At 39.7% G+C, this 22,413-nt stretch overlaps 1 protein-coding gene across 2 annotated transcripts in view; it reads right to left on the reverse strand.

The window, feature by feature from the left end:
• The window catches only part of KHDRBS3 (KH RNA binding domain containing, signal transduction associated 3), a 157,449-nt gene that overhangs the window by 88,715 nt on the left and 46,321 nt on the right, over positions 1–22,413 (reverse strand). For both annotated transcript variants that reach the window (XM_061123140.1, XM_061123139.1), the window contains exon 2: positions 12,394–12,512. In XM_061123140.1, the coding sequence (XP_060979123.1) occupies positions 12,394–12,512 (119 nt within the window). The remainder of the gene's footprint in view (positions 1–12,393; positions 12,513–22,413) is intronic.

Here is a 22,413-nt window from a genome sequence, read left to right on the forward strand (position 1 = left end):
AATCCTGAGTCTGCCATTTGATCCTCAAGACAATGCCTTCCTGTCCTGGGCTCACTCCTATGCTGCATTCCACAATCTGTCTAAATGCTGGGTCTGCGGAGCACTCCCCTCTTCATCAGTGGAAGGCGTTCCATGGTGGACATCTCCACTTCAAGGAAAGGACTTTCTCCAAGTCTGCAAATACCTTCAACAATCACATGTGATGCCTCTTCTTAAACTGATGACATCTAACAACCTTAAGATGGACTGATGTAACTATGGACATAATGTGACTTTTCATTTTGATTTTAACTTGGTTTAATGACTATTTTGCCTTATGTCTGTAACTGTATAATGGGGTTTTCTAACCGTCTAAAAGCTTTTAATTTACAAATAGTTGTCCGAGCTCCTATGAGTGCCACAGCCTCCTCCAACTATTACTTGGAGCCCCTGGATCAGACATCCTCACTATGAGGGTTAGGAGAATATGATGCCTCACCAATTTAGGGACAACGCCCCTTGTCAGCTCGGAAGCAGTTATGGAATGAGAACGACGCCCCTTTTCCCTAGGCAACATAATTCTCCTAAAAGAAAAGGGGGGAATGAGAAAGTCATTTCCTAGGCAGGTTGATAAGAAGTCTAGGGGTCCCCAAGGAGAGAGAGGTCTGGGATATTCAAGGAGGAAGAAAGGACAAACTTTTTTACTTTTTTTCCTCTACATTCCTTAGGATTATATAACAATAATGTATCCTGCCTGAGGACAGTCTTTGGATTAAACCCTCTGGCTAATTCTGTTATCTTAAAATGTAAATTATGGGAGTAGGTCTGGTCTTTACAAGGATGTATCCTGCCTGAGGACAATTTTTGGATTAAACCTTCTGGCCAACTCTGTTATCTTAAAATGTAAATTATGGGAGTGGGTCTTTGCAAGCTCCAGACATTCTTTGGATTCATTGGAGAGTATATAACTCCATTGCTAACACTAGCAAAGGGGGTACTCTTTTGCCCCCTTCTGATGCCTATGTCAGAAGCTTTCTCTATCTCCTTTATACTTTAATAAAACTTTATTACACAAATAAATAAATAAATAAAAATAAAATAAAATCCTTACAAAGACATCTTAGAAAGACTGTAAAATATGGAGGTACTGTAAGAAATAAACAATGCAATTTATTTCCATAGGGTTAGTTCTAAAGTTGGATGTGAGAAATGAGAGGATATAATTTTTAGAAACTTTAAAAACGTTGGACAGGAGTTGTAAAGCTTTCTGAAGAGCTAAGAACATGTGAGAGAGGAAAGACGCGAGTGAGCAGGTCCAGGGGTGCAGTCCTGGGTGAAGGCAGACGCAGTGTTCCCTACAGACTGTAACGGCAAGTGATCCAGATCCCAGGTTAGGCAGTCACGAAGTACTCCTGGCTCACACACTACATTTTATACGTATGTAAAATGAATGTGTGTGTATGCATATAGATGTCTGTGTGCATGTGTGCATGTGCATGCTCAGTCATGTTCAACTCTTTGCAAACCCCTGGACTGCAGCCCACCAGGCTCCTCTGTCCATGGGGTTTCCCAGGAAGAATACTGGAGTGGGTTGCCGTTTCCTTCTCCAGGGGACCTTTCCGACCCCGGCATCAAACTCGTGTCTCTTTTGTCTCCTGCACTGGCGAGAGGATTCTTTACCAACTTTGCCACCTGGGAAGCTGATGCTATGTTTATGTATACATTTATTTATTTTAAAATTCTACACCTGGCCTACCACTGGTTAATATTTCAATAGTTTCTTAGATTAAGAGATTCGTTATTAACAAACCAGATACAGAAACCAGTCCCGAATCGAGAAGACTCTCCTTATGCCCAGCTGGATGGAGCTGCCTGCACTGTCCTAGCCTAAGCCTGCACGGGAACAGGGGGTGAGTGGCGCCGCTGTCTTCCTGCTCGCTTAGACTGCATCTCCAGTAGCCCTGAAGTTGCAGTCTCTTTGGCGACAATATTTGTGTACTGAAAGGTAAGTTAACTAGGAGACACAATCCAACAGCCCATAACCAGACACATCCAGCAGGTATGTGCCCCAACCACCGAGAGCAAATGAGTGACTAAAGCCTGGCGGGAGCGTCTGCCGTGGAGAACTCCCTCTTCACGCCAGGATCCGGTCTCACTGCCTGGCGCTCACATGAGCCATGTAACAGGACTAGCCTGAACCTGTGTAATAAACAATGCTTAATTTCTTGAACAAGACCATGGACTCTGGAGCCAGATTTCTTCAATTCAAATGCCTGTGACTTACTGTGTAACATTTAGCCAAGTTACTTAACTTCTCTGTTCTTTAGTTTTTCATATGTGAACAGGAGATCATCCTTCCCTCCTCCTAAAATGTGTAAAGATTAACACGTGAGAAGTTAATAAAAGTAAGGGCTGAGATGCAGAAACCATAGGCTATATACAACAGAAATTCTAGCATGTTTTTCTAGCACCCATATGTAAGGCTGGACTCAACATCCCTCTCTGGAAAACACCACCCCACATCCTCTCTCTAGACTTAACTGGGGAGAAGAATTAAACTGTCAAGAAACAACATTTGGTTCGTCATCTCCACATTCACCTAATTATGGCCCAATGGCAAGAATTAAAAGACAATAAATGAGGTTTGTTTTAACCTATCTTCTCTTGAAACGAAAGACCAGCTCACTATTTTCATTAGCTTTACCAGCCATTTTAGGTTCCAATAACCACTAACACAATAAATAAATAAACCCACCTTCTAGTTGGTATTCAGAATACTGATCTCATTTGAATTAAGTCAATGTCATAAATGCAAAACTCCAAACAGTAGTAAACCTAACAACAGACTGCAGACTGTTTCATTCACATGAAACCGAGCAGCCCCTTTCGTAACCAAACACTTGTTTCTCAGGATACTTAGTTATTGGATCAAGCTTTGGATTACTGACAATAATTTTCATGATTCTGATCATTGCCTCTAAAAATAACAATCACTTTTACATGGAAGTTCAATTTCCAACTTGAGTTTAAATTAATCATTCTTAAATGTTGAGGAGTTTAAAAACAAGGTAAGATCTTTTATAATGCAGAATACTTCCTACTATACATTCTACTTGCTTATTTATATCTGTCATAAATCTTTCAGGGCTCCCTAGGCTATATAAAAGTCTAATGCACAAGTACAGTACCACAGGCTTTCCACACTGGTCATCACCATTCCAACGACGGCCACAGTCTACATTCCATAATTAAATCATCTTGGCCCCAAAGTTACTCCACACTTCCCTCTCATCTCTGCTTGTTAACGTCCTGAACTTATACTTAAGGACTACATTTAGCTCCACCTGTAATTCTTTCTCCAGAAATAACTCTCCCTCACTCTTGTAAGTTCTTGCAGTGTCCATCCACCTCTCTTAGGTCAGTATGGTCTTTACTCTCTGTCATTTGGAAAAAATTTACTGTGTTTCTGCTGCTCAACTGTAAATCCCTGGAGAGTAATCAGGACCCATATTTGATTCATCATCTTCCCTGCATAATGATTTCTCAATAAACACTTGTGCAATTAAAGTTTATTTTGCCCCAAATCAAATGGCACTGGTCAACATAGCTTGTATTGATTTTCTTTGCTGCAGAATCACTGCAACATATTAGATCTATATAAATACTATTATTTAGATTGATTACTTTCCCAACCACAAATCACTAAGCATTATCAGTAGTGGTTGAGATTATCTGGTACTGCACCACTGATTGTAATTTTAACATAGCATCTACTTTAATGGTAAACAGCCCTACTTATTTAGACATCAGCAACTCTGAAAATCAATCAAGTAAAATATACAAGTGACTTCTTCAGGAGATGATACGGGGAAAATCACACATACACAGACACACGCAAGTGATACACCATCTGAAATCATCCACTTTACGTGCTTTTTAATCTCTGTCTGCTCAAAGCTGGACTGTATTCTTTGGGTGGGGGTAGGGGGATGGGTGGACAACAAAACAAATAACACAAGCAATGGAGCCCATATATACGTAAGTTTGAAACTGTTGATCCAGAAAATCTCAGACTGCATAGTCTGGCTTCAAATGTAGAGAAGGGGATGGAGGATTTGAAAGTGGGTAAGAGGATATTACGAAGGACTGGTGAGGGATGACAAAGGTCTAAGTTAAGGGGTGGCAATGGAATACACAGAGAGAGAATTAATTTATAAGTAGAAATAACAAAATGTGTAAATCACTGCACTTTCTGAATGGGCTGGGAGAGGTAAGTGAAGAGGAAATTAACAGACAAAAGTGATGTGCTAGTTTTAGGCATGGGCTCTTAGATACGTGTGTGTCTGTCATTCACTGACACGGGAGCGCAGGTTTGCCCAGAAGAGTAGGAGGCTCACTTACGGACACGCCAAATATAAGGATAGCCAAGTGGAGGTGGTGCAGTAGGCGTTTAGCCTGATGAGAAAGGGAGAAGGGGAGAGGCCAGAGGAGGGAAGGGCGGAGAGACAGGAAAAGCTGTGCCGGCCCTGTGTCAAACACTCCCACGGCCGGGGCCTCACCCAGAGGGCTGACTGCCACCCCGCCCGCTTCCTTCTGCCACTGTCTCGGGATATAGACTAAGTGCCCCTGGTTTCTTGTAATTGTGGGTCAATCCCTTGTTTTCAGTTCATACTTCGGGCCATCTCCTGAATTTCTGCCATTTTACCCCTGTGGGGGGTGGGGGATCCCCGAAGAGACGGTTAAGCTCTGTTCACACTTCCTGTGTCCAACAGAACAGCTGCGCAATTTTCAGTCGACTCAACCTGGAGGGCTTCACGGGGCCCAGGGCCAAAATAAACAGTACAATCAATTTAAGACACCTGAGTCAGTAATATACTGCTAAGCATTAAAATTGTTTTACCTTTTGGCTCAGCAATACACTTAAGAGACCTATCCTCTATCACCTCTCAAAAGGAAGCAGTGATGGAAAAGAAAAAAAAAAAGACTGACACAGGAAATATCCATCACAGACTTCAATTTCTCAATGTACTACACTGTGACCAGAGTTCATATAATGGTAACATTTCTAGATTTTAAATGTAACGAGATTGGGGGTGGGGGGGGGTTGCTATATACAACCAAAGTTTTATTTTTATTGTTTTTCCATTTATTTTTATTAGTTGGAGGCTAATTGCTTTACAATATTGTAGTGTTTTTTGCCATACATTGACATGAATCAGCCATGGATTTACATGACAACCAGTTTTAGTTACTCATTTGACTCAGATTCTTTACTGTCTGAGCCACCAGGGAAGCCCATAATAAAAACAATAAACCTCTAAAAAAAATGAATAAATTCTTTCATGAGCCCCTACATATGTATGGCTGTTTCTGAACTCCACTTAAGAATTCTTAAGCTAAGGGGCTACTTTCTGGATCAACAATCAAGCATTTTAAAAGAGAATAAGGGGAAAGTCACAGCATAAGATTTGAAATTCCTTCACTATATTTTTTGAAAGCTATCATATTCACAAATATCAACTTTCCAATTCTCATGACACAGGGGTGTATATCACAAGATCTCAAGGGCCCAGAGAAGACCTCTGAGAAAAGAAGAAAAGCAGCCTGGAAAGAGACTCTTCCCCTTAGCAGCGCACTCCCCTCCAGCCCACTGTGCGATGCAGGCAGTCAGGAGGGGAGAGGCTGGCCTGGAGGGGGCCTGTGCTCCGTGAAGCAACAGTCTGCGGGCCACACTCTTCCTAACAAGGCTCTCTGCTCCAGAACTGCCCTGCCGCTTCCCCACAGGGCCCCAAGGCTTAATGAATACTACGAGGGGCAATGATCACTGCCTTATCACAGAAAAGGCAACTTTTAACACACCAATATGACTGTCAAATATTTACTACTCTAGGAAAAATTTAAAGACAGGATGACTTCTATGAAATAGTCTTCCACCAGTAGCAGATTCATGGATTTTTAATTATCTGCAGTTCACTATAAGGGAAAAACAAGAGCCAACCTTAGCAAAGAAAGTTTCCCGAGCTTTATTTCAAACTCCAGAGGAAACATGCTTTTATATACACTTCTCTCTTCTCCTCAAAGACTCTTAACTGAAGAACTTCTGTGAGACAGTAAATATACCAAATTAAAATATGCATAAAATAGGAAGAGATTTAATGTAAGAACCCATATTAATATAAAGTTACTGAAAATAATATGTAAGCATTAGACTGCTTTAAGAGATTAAACAACAATAATCAAATTAAGAAAATTAATAAATTTCATTTAAACCTGCCGAGTCTAAATCAGTACAGTAAATCTTAAAAATCACAGTAATAGTACACAGGTATCTCCTAAATTAACAATCTGGGGCTTTTCCTCCCCAAATGGGAATGTGTTTTTTAACCTAATTATAAAAGTGACACCAAGTTATTATTAAAACATTATAGTATAGTAATATGTAAAGAGAAAGTGAAAGTCGTTCAGTTGTGTCCAACTCTTATGACCCCCATGACTCCATGGAATTCTCCAGGCCAGAATATTGGAGTGGACAGCCTTTCCCTTCTCCAGGAGATCTTCCCAACCCAGGGATCGAACTCAGGTCTCCCACATTGCCAGCTGAGCCACAAGGGGATCCCAAGGATACTGAAGTGAGTAGCCTACCCCTTCTCCAGTGAATCTTCCCAACCCAGAAATTGAACCGGGGTCTCCTGCATTGCAGGCAGATTCTTTACCAACTGAGTTAATCAGGGAGCCCTATGTAAAGTAGAAAACTTCTAAACAAGGGCTTCCCTTGTGGCTCAGAAGATAAAGAATCCGCCTGCAATGTAGGGGACCTGAGTTCAATCCCTGGGTCTGGAAGATCCCCTGGAGGAGGAAATGGCAACCCATTCCAGTGTTCATGCCTGGGGAATCCCACGGACAGAGGAATCTGGCAGGCTACACAGTTCACGGGCTCACAAAGAGTCAGACAGGACTGAGTGACTAACACTTTCACTTCCAAAGTAGAAAACAGCATAGAAGCCTACCCTCCAGAAAATAATTGCTCCTAAGATTCAAGATAGTTTTTTTTTAAAATAAATGTGCAACTAGAATTTTATCTGTTTTGCATGTTGCTTCTCCTTTTTTATTTAACAGTATGACGGAAATGGCAACATACTCCAGTATTCTTGCCTGAAAAATTCCATGGACAAGAAGAGCCTGCCAAGAGTCAGACACGCTCTCGCTCTCTCTCTCTCCCGTGAATCTCTCTCTCCCTCTCTCCCTCTCTCTCCCTCTCCCCCCGCCCCCCACACACGATGGGGCGCTCTTCTCTTCCCGTCTTTGTATCCAAGTGCCCTCACACCTTGAAGATGGATTTTCCTGCTATCATCTAAATAAACAGAGCTGTAACACTGGAAAAAAAAGAAAAGGAGTCAGACACAACTCACAACTGAGCAACCAACAACAACAAGACAATCTTATCATAGCAATAGAGCATGTATAATGATATATAGGGATAAGATACAGCTTAATTTTAGATAACAAGTTTTTAAAATGGTCCATAAGCCTTCTTTTACCCTAGCATGACTTTACACGTGGCATTCCGTCTCCTGATAAAGTTTAAAATAAACACCTGGAGAGCCACCTCAGACTCTAAAGCAGCCCCCATTGGCCAACCCAACCTTATATTAATAAACACAGTGATGGGGGCAGCCCCTGTACACAGCTCCCGTAGCACTTTATTTATAAATCGTTAATGAAAACCTGCACGTCACACTGAAATTACCCTGCTTAGCCAAGGATGGGGGCTGGTAGTGTCTCAAACGCCCTCTGCCCTGCGTCCCTCTCTCACGGCCACCCCTCCATCTCCCCAGCTCACTTCTGACCACTGCCCCACCACCCCTGCCAGCTCCTTCACAGTCTTAGGGAAGGCTTCTGAGACTGTCACATGATCCTGTATCCTTCCAGAGCATCCCAACATTGAACTCCTCACACTGTATTATACTCATTGGGGGATTCATCTCCATGCCCCACAAAACTTAGAACTCCTTGTGCAAAAAAGCAAATTTTAATCAGTTTGTTTTCCAGGCATAATTCCTGGCTCAGAGGAGACCCTCCATAAATGTTAGGTATATGAATGGATAGATAGGTTCAATGATGAAGAAACTGCTTATTAAAAAAAACCCATCAATGTAAAATCTAAACCACAAGGCATTCAAGGTCCTCATAGATAGCATGCCTTGTTCCAACAGAGATTTGGCACTTAGGTTAATTCTTACATCTAGTCACTGTCCAGAACCAAGAGTTAGAGTTTACCCACAAGTAATATGGAGGAGAATTTCTACAGCTTAAAGTCTTAAAAAAAAAAAAAAAAAAAAATCATGAAACAGTGTTTGAGTTTCATACTTTCTAAGCTCGCACACATACTCAAGAGAGCAAATGTACTTTGGGTTTGAACACTTGAGGACTCATGTCCAACGCTGTACCACTGAAAGAGTATTGAATCGGTTCATTAAGAGAAGAGAAATTATTCGGTTAATGGAATCATATTAGATGGAGTTTCGCTGAACAGGTGTGGTGCCCTCAATCCCACACCAAGCTGCCCGCCCACTGCTACTCCAGAGGGGCTTCCTCCAGCTCAGCCTGTAACTGACACCAGCATCAAAGTTTTTTTCTTAGAACTGATGTGAGTGCTATATTAGCCTCTACACAAGGCTGGCTTGAGATTCAAATGCTCAATTTGCTAAGCAGAAATATCCTTTTCTGCATTCTGAAAGCAGATTTCCAAGCAGCCTACTTCAGACATTATCAGGACTTGAAATGGACTCTGCTCTCTGTGAGACACAGCAATTATAATCTGTCTTCCCCTATTCTCCTCAAAGCTGACACTGAAAAACAACATTTGAGGTTTATTTCAAACACTTAGCTCAAACACTTCCTGTCACATAATTACTTATACACAGCAGAGTGTTAACTTCAGATTAAGCATCTGCTAGACCATGAACTCTTTAGAGATAGGGACAGAGTCTCTGCACCCCTCCTCCTGCTGCATATTGAGCATATAGTGCACATCAAGCCTGGCAAATTAATTTATTAAAGTTTCCATAAGCTGTGCTTTGCTTAGTAATTAGTAGTCTATAAAACGTTCATAACAGTTTTCCATTTACTAAAATGTATATCCTCAGTTTTTGCAAGTGGAGCTAAATAAATTCCTAATAGGCTATCTATAGCTAAACAACTATAAACTCCTAAATGTGGAACAAAATACAAAAAACAACCATCTAAAGTCTGTAGAATGCTCAAAATCAAAGAGATTTTAGAAGGGAGTCAAGAGTTGAAAGAAGGGAATGGCCTGGGTGAATTTACTGATTGTAGACCTTTTTAGCTGAGTAGCAGAGTTTGAGGCAAACACAGGGCTGAAATCAATGGGAGGAATGCTAGAAATGGCAGTTAGACCTGGGGAGCCCCATATTTTGTGTATAAAATCTGCCGATCATGTATGCCAAAAATAAATGTAAAAGTCCAACTAAGAGGTAAACTAAGTTCTGTATTCCCATCCAACAGTCTGCAGTCTGAATCCAAAAATATCAACATTCCTCAAAGAAACAGAACAGAATCCAGTTTCCACAGTGTAGTACAATGTTACATAATACAATCCAAATATATATGATATTTGATTCATATATAAACATATATATTTGAAACATTTTCATACCACCAAACTCCAGGCCCAGATAGCTTCACTAGTAAATTCTATCTAATAATAAAGAAAATACAGTACCAAACTGACATATATTCTTTACAGGGAAAAAAAAAAAAGGAGGGGACACTTCTTCACTCACTATATAATTTTATATATATAAATATTAGTCTATGTATACTTTATTATAAATATATATTTATGTATAAATAAATATTTACATAAATGTATACAATATTTTATATAAATATATATAGGTTATAGGCCACTATCAGGAATACAGAAGCATTTGAATCCAACAATGTATAAAAGGGATAATATATCATTAAGTAGACTTTAATTCAGAAATGCAAAATTGGTTTAATTTATTAACACTATATTAACAGTACAAAGGAGAAAAATCCTGTGCTCATTTCAGTAGATGCAGAAAGGATATTCAACAAAAGTCAGCATCCAGTCAGAATCAAATAGTCAACAAAGCTAAAGCAGAAGAAAACTTCAAATTCCCACAGCTGTTACCACACTTACTGGTAAAATACTTAATGTTATCCACATTGATGTGAACAAGAGAAAAATGCCTAATCTCACCACTTGTATTCAAGCATTATACTAGGGATCCTAGCCAAAGTAATAATACAAGATAACAATAAACATAAAAGCTGGAAAGAAGGAAGTAAACTGTTTATGCAGATAATATGATTATGTACATAGCATATTCTGAAGATTCTATAAAACAATTATGAAAACAAGTGAATTTTAGCAAGGTAGCAGAATACAAGGTCAATATACAAAAGTTTCTATTATAGGCAAAAAATTGGAAGAGAATATTTCAAAATATTCATTTTACAAGTGTTCAAAAGACATAAAATACTTTTAGGAGTAAGAATAACAAAAGACAAGACCTTTCCCCTAAAAGTGATGGAAATTAAATGGAAAGATACACTGTATTCAAGGAAGAAGATTTAATATTATTAAGATGTCAGAGCTCCCTAAATGGACCAACAAAATCAATGCAACATCATCATAATCCCAGCAGAATGTTCTGCAAAACTAATTCTTAAATTTATATAGAGTTGCAAAGGATATACATCCAAACAATCCTGGAAAAGGACAAAGTTGAAAGGACTACACTACCTAACTTCACGTCTTACTATAAAAAGCTGCAATGATAAGGACTGTATGGTACTGGCATAATGATCCATAAATAGATCAATGAAATAAATCAGAAAGTATAGAAATAGATCCTCACTTAACACAGTCACCCAATTTCCAACCCAGGTACCAACACAATCAGTGGAAGGAAAATATCTTTCAACAAATGCCATTGAAAAAACTAGATATCCATATGAGGAAAAAATGAATTGACTGTCTATCTCATACTGTACATAAAAACTAATTTGAGATGTATCACAGACATAAAATTAAAAGCTACAATGTTTAAAGCTTTTAGAGGAAATGGAAGAAATGATCATTTTAACTTTAAAGGATTCTAACATTTCCTTGAAGTTGGCAAAGATTTCTTAGTTGACAGAAGGTAAAGTCATAAAAGAAAAACTTGATCCATTACACGTCATCAAAATTTAAAAATGTATCACAAAACTCCATTTAGAAAATAATAGGCAGCCACAGATTGAGTCAAATATTCACAAAACATATATCCACCAAAAGATATGATACAGGAAATATGTTTTTAAAAAAGCTCCTATGACTCAATCATAAGAAGACACACAGCCCAGAGAGCAGAAAAAGATCTCAAAAGAGACTTCAAAATTGAAGATATATAAATGGTCAATAAATGCACACCAGGTAATAAATTATCAAGGAAATACAAATTAATACCACATGAAAATACCAATACCCTATCAGAATGGCTGAAATTAAAGAGATTGACAACATCAAATAAGGGTTTAGGTATGGAATAACCACAACTTTGCATGTGTTATTCTAGAAATGTCACAAATACAACCGTTTAGGGGAAAAAAATTATGGCAATTTATTATAAAACTAAATCCACAGCCATTTAAATCTTAAGTATTTACTAGAAATAAATGAAAACATATGGTCACAAAATGACTTGTATGAAACGTTCACAGCAATTTAATTATAATAACTCAAAATTGAAAATTGCCCAGGCAACGGATAAACTGTGGTATATTCAGGTAATGGATTATTGTTCTGCACTCAAAAGAAATTAACTACTAATGTATACAACAGTATGCATACATCATGTACAAAGACACGCAAAGAAAAAAGAAAGCAGAGAAAAAAGCATCAATTTAGGCCAAATCTAAGATGATAAAGATTTTATAATTAGATCGGCTTTAAAAGTACTTATTGTAACTGTGCTCAATGTAATAAAAATCAAACTTCTTTCCAGAATAGAGAATTAGAGAATTTTTTGAATATTTATGTGCCAAGCCCGATGCAAAGCATTTAACGTGGATAATCTTATTTAATTCTTATCAACCAAGCTTATCTTACAAATGAAAAACTACAGCACGAAAAAGTTGAACTGTCTGTCTGAAGTCTGAAATATAACTCAGAAGAATAATTTTTAAGGCTTCATAACTCACACCAAAGTCAAACAGAAAGGACAGAATCACTAAATAAGTTTTCAATTAATTTTAAAAGTATGCATGTTGGGATATTCTGCGAAGGGAAAACATCTCAAAAAGACACTAAACAGAATATAAATTAAACAAGCGCTCCCTTGTGATAAAGATGAACACGCCTGCAGTGCACACCTGTCTTACCTTAGGAAACTGTTTTACAGGAATTAACACTTTCTGTCCCAGCTTCATGTTCTTATTAATCACCACATCAATGTACTTTTCTTCATCCTTGCCTTCTCCTTTTTGAAACTTCTCTATTTCTGTGGAGGAAAAACAGAAAACCATGAAGTGTCAGACCTGGAACTTCCGAGACTCGGGGTTCTCCTTAGCTCTATGGTGGCAAGAAACCAAATACAGAATGTGGACTTCAGATGCCTACAGCTTGCTCAAGTAATGACGTGTTCCCGTTTCATTGATGATTCTTCATCAGCAAGTGGGGAAACACACACACATGTGCTCCAAAGTCAAGTCTCAATGACCCAAGCTCATGGAGGGGAACAATACACTAGTTACAAACATAAAAACAGACTCTTTGAGGTCCTCTGGAATTCTCAAAAAAGGCTGAGCAAACAGCAAAGAAAAGCCAGAAAGCATTCTCAGTCCAGCATTACCAAGTACTGACAGCCCATTTTACCAGCCCTGCCTGGGTCTCCAAGGTGGTTCCCACCATGAAGGATTCTCTAAGAGGGCATTAAAAGCCCTAGACAGCCTTGTGACAGTCACCTCCCCAACAAAATCTTCCCACCTCACAAGTGACGAGCCCAACCACAAGCTTGTGGCTTTGTTAGTGCTCTTTTCTCTGCTGGTGATGCTATTTTGATGATTTCCATTTCACACATCGCCTTCAAGATTCAATCATATTAAATACTACTTTTTATGCAACTGTCACTTTCCTTGACGGGAGTGGGGGGGGGGCAGGGTGGGGTCCATCAGTCACTCCCACCACGACACTCACAAAGTACTTCATGCACAATTCTATTATCATCCCCAGCTTAGGCCTGCAACTTCTGAGCAAAGCTTCTAAGGATAAAGATAATTACTAAATCTCCAAATACACTGATTATTTTGTTTGCTTTCTTGTATTATGCTACGTTTTGCTCCTATAAAACTGATCATTCTATATAGAATCTGCATGGGAACAAGATACATTGAACAGAAGTATGTGAAATATAAACATTTACGTAGTTAATTCTTGCCATTGTTGTTGGAAAAAAACCTTTTGAGAGTACTTTTAATTTTGACATTTTTCTATAAATAAAATATACAATTAAAAGAAAGTTTCTCCTATATCCATACTCCAGAGATAATAATATACCATGTTATATACTCTTATTTTCCGTAAATAAGAGTTTCTGAGCATGCAGACACAAAACATATTTGAAAACTGTAAAGCTAATGGTGGACATGAGCTAAATCAGTTCGGTTCTCCTCAGTAAAAAGTAGTAAGTCACATGCCATTTGCTCACTGAGTACAACAATTCATGGCTCAGCTTTAATTAGCACAGGAAAATAACTTCTACATCTTATTTTTATTTATCCATTTATGCTATAATTGAGAACACCTTTAGCGAGTTAGAAGATTTAGCAAAATTAGGTTCGCTGAAACTTCCTAGAAAACAGAATTTTTAATGTATAATACATCAGTCAAAATAGATTTAATTACCTATTTTCTTTTTATATAACAAAGGCTTTTTAATAATTGTTGAGCACTGACAGGCACAATTTAATATTTAATTCCTTAATCAGCCTTCAAAATGTTACTCCTTCTATCAGTGATATTTATCATTTGAAGCAGCATGTTAGGTTAAAGTTAAGGTTAAAAAATTTGAAAGACTTGTGTATTTTACTATATATTAAAGGTTGAGATATCCCTACGATTTTTAAGAAGGAAATAAAATTAGAAGAAAAGTAACTAATTTCTTCTCCAGATAGTCAACTTTACAAATCTTATCTTGCTAAAATACCTTGTTGCTACCTTAAGTAAGCTTTGAAATATGCTGAAATACTTCACTGTTTAAGATTTATTTTAGAAAAAAATTTAAGGCCTGATGCCATGTTAAAGCATGTAGGTGTGCTAAACCTAACATGCCACACAGCACTTGAAATAGCCCGCCCCCATCACGGGCATCACACAGGTCTGGTTTACATCATGGCTAGTCTACTTCTCTCAGGTCCCCGCGGCCCCCAGTGGTAAAATTCAGAACTGGCCAAACTTCCATTTTTTTAGGCGCTGTTCAATCAACAGTTTGGCATTTTCAACTTGACTGAAGATCATAAGTATGTTTATGTGTTCAGGATGTCCAATAAAGTACAATGCAAAATAATGGGAAGCAACAAGATGACTTATGAAAACTTGAAATTGTCCGTAAATGGGAGTTTCAAACTCTCAAACTCATACTACCACCCCTCTGGGCTTCCCTAGGTCAGGAAGGGACTGGACAGCTACCAAGGTGGCTTTAACCTTTCAGTAAATTGGAGCATATGAAGGCAAACCCCAGAAAATCCAGCCAGATGCTCAAGGTCAAACACATAGGGGATTTGACTTTCACTAATCCCCAGATTACATTCGTTACATACAGTTTAATGTACCAATGCCATCTCCCAGCTCAGAAATTACAAGCAAATGTGTGATTAGGTTTTAGATGATGTAGGGAATTAAAATGCTATGTTTTCAAACCATGGACACCAAATTTCTGTCAACCAGGAAAGCTAGTGTCAGTTATGACTTTTTTGGCTTTTGTTTTTCCTTATTTTCTGTTTCTGTCTTGGTTCAGTATGAAGCTTCCTAAGCAATGACCACTTACCCTACAAAATATGCTAAAACCCACGAATCCTCTAAGACACAGCCAAATACTCTTTGAATTTAAATAAGCTAAATTTTCAATATAAAAAAAATTTGGTAATGTAAATGTTCATTAAAACTGCTTAAATTCTCTCAAAGAATCAAGCACATCAAAAGTCATTTTCCTTTGTCCCAGCAACTCCATTTTTACAAATTTACCCTAAAGATATATGTGGATAGATATAAAATATTATATACAAATTTATCCATTTAAAGCACTTCTTTAATAGTAGAACACTGGAAATCATCTAAATATCTAGAATTAAGAGCCTGGTTATATAAGCAAGGGCACAGCCACTCAGAGAGATAGCATAAGTTACTTTACAACATCAGGAAAACTCTTCATGTTCTGATGAGAAAAAGTCTCCACCAAACACAGTGCTTGTACACATAGACACACAAACACAAGCCACAGCGTAAAGCAGTGTAAGACTATATGTTCACATTCACTTGTATATGCACAAAAAAGAGCTCCCTTCTTACGCATAAGTAACGAGTAACTGATTATCTAATTGTCAAGGGAGAAATGCAATGGATAAGAAGCAGCAATAGAGACTTCTCACTGTATTTCTCTTTTACACTGTTTTAAAAGTTTGAATCATGAATATTTTACCCTTTAAATATGCATAAATTTAAATTTTTAAATACTTTTGTAGAATTTTTTTAAAAATCAAAACAGAATAAAATATGAATGTATACAGGGATGGTCATGTTTCTATTTTGCACCTTGGCTGAAAATCCAGAGTTTGACTCTCTCTTGATCATTCATTTAAATCCTTCACTACAATACTCTTTCACTGAAGCTGTGATAAGTATATACCTGGACTGCTGGTCTCACTTGAAGTAACACATGTGTTTCTGGACACTACAAGTACAGTCTTTCACTTTGAGAATCCAAATGCAGTGCGGTTCACGTGGTGAGGGTGACAGGAACAGGAATCGATCCCAATCAGGCGTCTATCCACAACGCTGACTGAATTCTGACGCACGGAGAAACTGTCCAGGGTGCTGGGGACAGAACAGAGTCTGTGGGACCACACAGACAGACGCAGTGTACTCAGGGCTGAGAAGAGGGGCTCATGGCTCTGGAACTTGGAATATCATTCAAAAAGCTAGTAATGTGAGCTGAGTTCCTAGAGGACAAGGAACGGAGTCTGCCAGGCAAAGAGCTGACGAGTGGCTTCAGAGAAGTGAAGTAACCCTGGGTTACACCGGTTCCCTTTCCCTCATCTGACTGAACAGCTGACACATGGAGATTTACTTTTTTTGCTCTCCTTTTCTCCTTTAACAGTACAAAAGATAATGAATCACACAAGTAGTGGTGACAGAATCCTGTCACCACAGAGCCAGTCAGTGAACAAGCCGAGACATGAACTCAATTTCCTCACCCCACAGCCTGGGTCGCTGCAGAGAGAAGCGGTGAGAACAGGGCAGCTCTCTGTGGCCACCACAGGGAAGAAAGGAGGACAGAGGCAGGAAAAGGCAGGCCGGGGTCTTAACGTCTGCACGGAGATCCTAAGGGTTCAGTAACAACAGGGGGATGCGGAAAGCAGTCTGCTGAGGAGAGACGTCCTCCTGGAGAGGCGGACTTGAGCAGAAATGGAATGGACGCAAAGTGGGGAGACAGGGCAGATGGCATCACAGCTGGAAGATAGGACCGTCCGTCCCGCGAACAACCAGGGAGGGTGGAACTAGAAGGGCTGATTTCTATTTGAAGGGGAGGGAGGGCCATCAAAGGAGGCATCAAGCCCTCGGGACACCCCACCAGAGTAAACCACAGGCGCCTGCCCTGCGCTCCTCTCCGCTCTGGTCCTCTGCCCTCTAGCATCCAGCTCTTCTTGGCTTCTGAAGCACCCGCTCACTGAGGCTAGAGCTTCTGCACTTGTCCCCAAGACAGGAGCGTCTCCGGGGACCTTCCCCCTACAACAGCCTTCTCTTTGGTGCCTCTGCTAAATTCCACTTCCTAGAAAGGCTCTCTTTGAATTCCCAGACTACTTAATCAAAACAAAGTAGCATTTTCACCACAGGTATAACTTTCTATTTAAAGTTTGTCTTCAACAGACTATCAGTCCCCCTGGCCACCTGCCCTTAACTCCTTTCGTGATCCTGACAATATACTGGGAAGGTTAAAGCATTGTTCACATTTTGCACATAAGAAAAGTCAGAAAATATATTTATAAAAGTCATACAATTAGCAAGGAACATACCATGACTCAAACCTCAGTTCTCCAAGGTGGAGACACTTTTCCAACCCAGTCTATCAATAGGTCCTTAGAATATTTTGTGTAGCTAACAACCCAATAAAGCCTGTGGTACATAGTACTTCTATAAAGGAAACAAACATTCTTTACAAAACAAGTCCATGAGAGAATGCACTAATGTACCAATGAATTCCTGTACTGAGCCCATATGGAATCTATCCTTTAGGATCAGAAACTGAGTTAGAAACCCTGATACCCTGCAACTCTGCTTATTCCCAGAGCCTCTGTTCTTTCCTGGGTGAATGATCCAAGGAACTGTATTCCATGAAGAAACAGATGGCATTCAAAGTGGATAATCTGAAGAGAATTTAATTAAGGCCCTATGTATAAAGATGTGAATATCCTAAAACAATAGCAGCAAAGAACGGTGTGGTACTCTGGGGAGGCTGCCCCAAGCTGGGAAGCAGGAAGGGGCCAGGAAGAAAGGAGACTGTGTGGACAGGGCAGCCTGGCAGGGGTTAGAACGGCCTCCGAGGGGAGCCGCCAGCCTGTGTTGACCTAACGAGGGAAGCTAAAGCGCACATACTGCGACCTCAGCTTCCTTCTGCAGACCCACCACGGGTGGCTCCACAGGGAGGGACCAGCCCAAGCAGAAGCCAGAGGGAGGAGTGTCTGCTGACACATCCCTCAGCCCCCAGGCACACAGCAGAGGAGGTGGGACAAGAGGCAGCAATCCAGTCCCCACCTTGGCTAAACCGAAGGAAGCTTTAAACAGAGCATCTGATGCCTCCTGCACATAGAGAAGTTCCCATCTGTGCTGATCACATAAAACACTACACGGCAAAGTACCGAAAAGTCATGAAAACCATTCTGAGAGTGAAAGTCACTCAGTCACGTCCGACTCTTTGCTATCCCATGGACTATACAGTCCATGGAATTCTCCAGGCCAGAATACTGAAGTGGGTAGCCTTTCCCTTCTCCAGGGGATCTTCCCAACCCAGGTCTCCTGCATTGCGGGTAGATTCTTTACCAGCTGAGCCACAAGGGAAGCCCAAGAATACCACAGTGGATAGCCTATCCCTTCTTCAGGGGATCTTCCCAACCCAGAAATGGAACCAGGGTCTCCTGCATTGCAGGCAGATTCTTTACCAACTGTGCTATCAGGGAAGCTCATTTCAGAGATCACTGATTATGACAGTCCTAGGTAAATAATAACTGTTATGACTTTGTTTGCAAGGATCCACCGAGCTAAGGGCTGTGCATTTGACTTGAAGTCTCTCTTTATTCTAATGAACCTGTCTATGATAGGTCCCCTTCACTTGACAGAATAAGACCCTGAGGATTCCAATGGGTAAGAAGCTTGCCAGGGGCTGGACAGTTCATAATCTCTTTAGAGGGATTCACACTAAAGTTTAGCTAACGTGAAAGCCTATCTCATTAGCTGTTTAAAAGTTATTCAATAAACATTCATCAAAGGTTCAGAAAAGAGTAAATAATATAAGTTAGCCTGCACAATAAAGTTCTAGGGTAAACAGTAATATGGTCAAACTCTTCCCCCCAGCCCCCTTGCCCAAGAACCTTAACTCTGTACAAACATATTAAAGGACAGGGGTTAGCCTGGATCTATAAGGAAACAAGAAGTCCATATAAACAGAATGATAATACCTACATGCTAAACATTCAGAAATCTATTTCAAAGTAATATAAGAACCTAGCTGGAGGATTTAAAATGATCTTAAAATATATATAGTGTTCAAAGCCAATGTAAATTCTATCTGACAGACTACTAAAATGTTACTGTGGCTGTTGGTCTAAAAAAGATATCTTTTCACCTCTAACATGACAAATGTTTTCACAAAGGAATTATTTTATTTAAGCAATCCAAACCTAACAGAACACCTATTAGACCCAAACCAGAATTGAATACACTAAAACCTGCCCAGACGAGATTGATTCAAACAGCTCAAGATCTTGCAAATAATCTTCCATAAACAAGAAATAAATGGCACAGCAGAATAGAGATGCATATTACTCTCTAATAAGAACGAATAAGCTCATCATAAATACACAAAAATAAACCATCCAGGGAGCAAAAAATAGTCAATACTCTAAATATTAAAATGCTTGGAAGGAAACTTACAAAGACAGAGCTAGTATTAGTACACAAAGTAGTCTCAAATATATACACACTGCATAAGATTAAAGCATACACACAAGGAAACTCCTCCAGGAAGGAAGAAGACTGATTGGGGGGAGCGGGGGCAGGGGAGGGAGGAAAAACAGCTGACCCTTAAACAAGGAGGGGGTCAGGGGCGCTGTTCCTCCACCTAGTCCGAACTCTGGGCATAGTTTATGGTTGGCCCTCCATACCACATGGTTCCTCTGTATCCACGGTTCAGCATCTCTGGATTCAATCATTATTTTCTATTTTTAAAAACTCTGTGTTATAAGTGGACCTGCATAGACCAAACCCATATTACTCAAGAGTTGGTTGTAATTCTACCCATCACAGGTAATTAGCAAAAATATAACAATAACACTGACAGCTGGAATTTATTTACTGACAGTACTGTCCAGGTATTTAATCCTTGTAACAATGTAGCAGAATAGCCGTAATCATTTTACAGAAAAGAAACAGCTACTTAACAGATATCCAGTGACTGGCTGAGATTACACAGCAGACCCAGATCTATGATTCCAACCCTAGTGGATTCTGACCTAAAGCCTCCAGTTTCTTGGTATTACTGAAGTAAAGGGATCTCGACTTTGAGAAAAAATTATTTGGCTTATTATTTAGTCTTGAGGGACACTAACGAGTCATTCAGTTCAGTTCAGTTCAGTTCAGTCGCTCAGTCGTGTCCAACTCTTTGCAACCCATTGAATCGCAGCACGCCAGGCCTCCCTGTCCATCACCAACTCCCGAAGTCCACCCAAACCAATGTCCATTGAGTCGGTGATGCCATCCAGCCATCTCATCCTCTGTCGTCCCCTTCTCCTCCTGCCCCCAATCCCTCCCAGCATCAGGGTCTTTTCCAATCAGTCAACTCTTCGCATGAGGTGGCCAAGGTATTGGAGTTTCAGCTTCAGCATCAGTCCTTCCAATGAACACCAGGACTGATCTCCTTTAGGATGGACTGGTTGGATCTCCTTGCAGTCCAAGGGACTCTCAAGAGTCTTCTCCAACACCACAGTTCAAAAGCATCAATTCTTCGATGTTCAGCTTTGTTTACGGTCCAACTTTCACCTCTCACATCCATACATGAACACTGGAAAAACCATAGCCTTGACTAGACAGACCTTTGTTGGCAAAGTAATGTCCCTGCTTTTAATATGCTATCTAGGTGGGTCATAACTTTCCTTCCAGGGAGTAAGAATCTTTTAATGTCATGGTTGCAGTCACCATCTGCAGTGATTTTGGAACCCAAAAAAATAAAGTCTGACACTGTGTCCACTGTTTCCCCATCTATTTGCCATGAAGTGATGGGACCAGATGCCATGATCTTAGTTTTCTGAATGTTGAGCTTTAAGCCAACTTTTTCACTCTCCTCTTTCACTTTCATCAAGAGGCTTTTTAGTTCTTCTTTACTTTCTGCCATAAGGGTGGTGTCCTCTGCACATGTGAGGTTATTGATACTTCTCCCGGCAATCTTGATTCTAGCTTGTGCTTCCTCCAGCCCAGCGTTTCTCATGATGTACTCTGCATATAAGTTAAACAAGCAGGGTGACAATATACAGCCTTGACGTACTCCTTTTCCTATTTGGAACCAGTCTGTTGTTCCATGTCCAGTTCTAACTGTTGCTTCCTGACCTGCATATAGGTTTCTCAAGAGGCAAGTCAGGTGGTCTGGTATGCCCAACTCTTTCAGAATTTTCCACAGTTTATTGTGATCCACACAGTCAAAGGCTATGGCATAGTCAATAAAGCAGAAATAGATGTTTTTCTGGAACTCTCTTGCTTTTTCAATGGTCCAGTGGATGTTGGCAATTTGATTTCTGGTTGCTCTGCCTTTTCTAAAACCAGCTTGAACATGTGGAAGTTCATGGTTCACATATTGCTGAAGCCTGGCTTGGAGTTATTGCAAGTATCAAAAGATATGATGTTTATCAAAGTGATCTGAAAACTGTAACACATAATGCTAATACAGGTTATTATTGTCTACTTAATACAAAGCCTAAATTGTGGTGACTGATTTACATGTATCTCATTGTAGAATGGATTTCAAAAATTTGTGAAACCTCTATGATTCTAGAAATTAAAATGCAGATAACTAAAAAATTCTGAATGCTACTCCGAATTATCGTTACACATTTTATCAAATTATTTTCAAGCGGAAAAATGCTTCCAGGGTACTGACCTCTTATCTTTCCCTTAAATATACTGCAATCATTCACCAAACAAAAGGCATCATGGCAGAAAAAAGAAAAATACAAAGATAAGACATGATGATCACTAGATGCGCCAGTGAAATGCAAATTTATCATCTAAACAAGGGGAAACACTCAACGACCTTCAGAAAGGAAGAAGTTACTGGATTTTGGTACCAAAGTCTAACAATTTTCAAAATAAACTTCTTAGTGCAATGTGTTTTTTGTTTGTTTGTTTAAATCATTTTAAAACAATAAAGATCAAGGGATGAAATCAGAGATGAAATGTTCCCTAAAACTCGTAGAAGCAATCTAACAGCTTGCACAATTACTATTTACAGACACCACGCTGGAGGCTCTGCACATGAAGCCCACACAATTCTCAGCATGCTGGGACAGGAATCAATGTCCCCTGGTACCTAGTACGTGGCAGACTTAAAGTTTGATTGCAGGACTGTCGGACTCTCAAAGGATTTGCCTCTTCTCCGAATTACCACACAACTGGCTTCTGTGAAATAAAACTCATATCTTATGGCAAGACAAGAAAAATTTAAACATAAAGATTTTTCTCTGCCCTTTGGCCTCCTCTGTCCCTTCTTCTGTGCACTATGTACCTACATCATGCATCGACCAAACCTCCCTCCGGCAGAAATACCTGCTCAGCTGTAAGAGCAACATTCTAACTTCAACAAGACAACTCCTCAAAAAAATAACCTTCCTTCTTAATCTTGTAAAGGGCCACACTGACCCATG

The sequence above is a fragment of the Dama dama genome, chromosome 21, assembly GCF_033118175.1.
Source record: "Dama dama isolate Ldn47 chromosome 21, ASM3311817v1, whole genome shotgun sequence".
Classification (NCBI taxonomy): domain Eukaryota; kingdom Metazoa; phylum Chordata; class Mammalia; order Artiodactyla; family Cervidae; genus Dama; species Dama dama.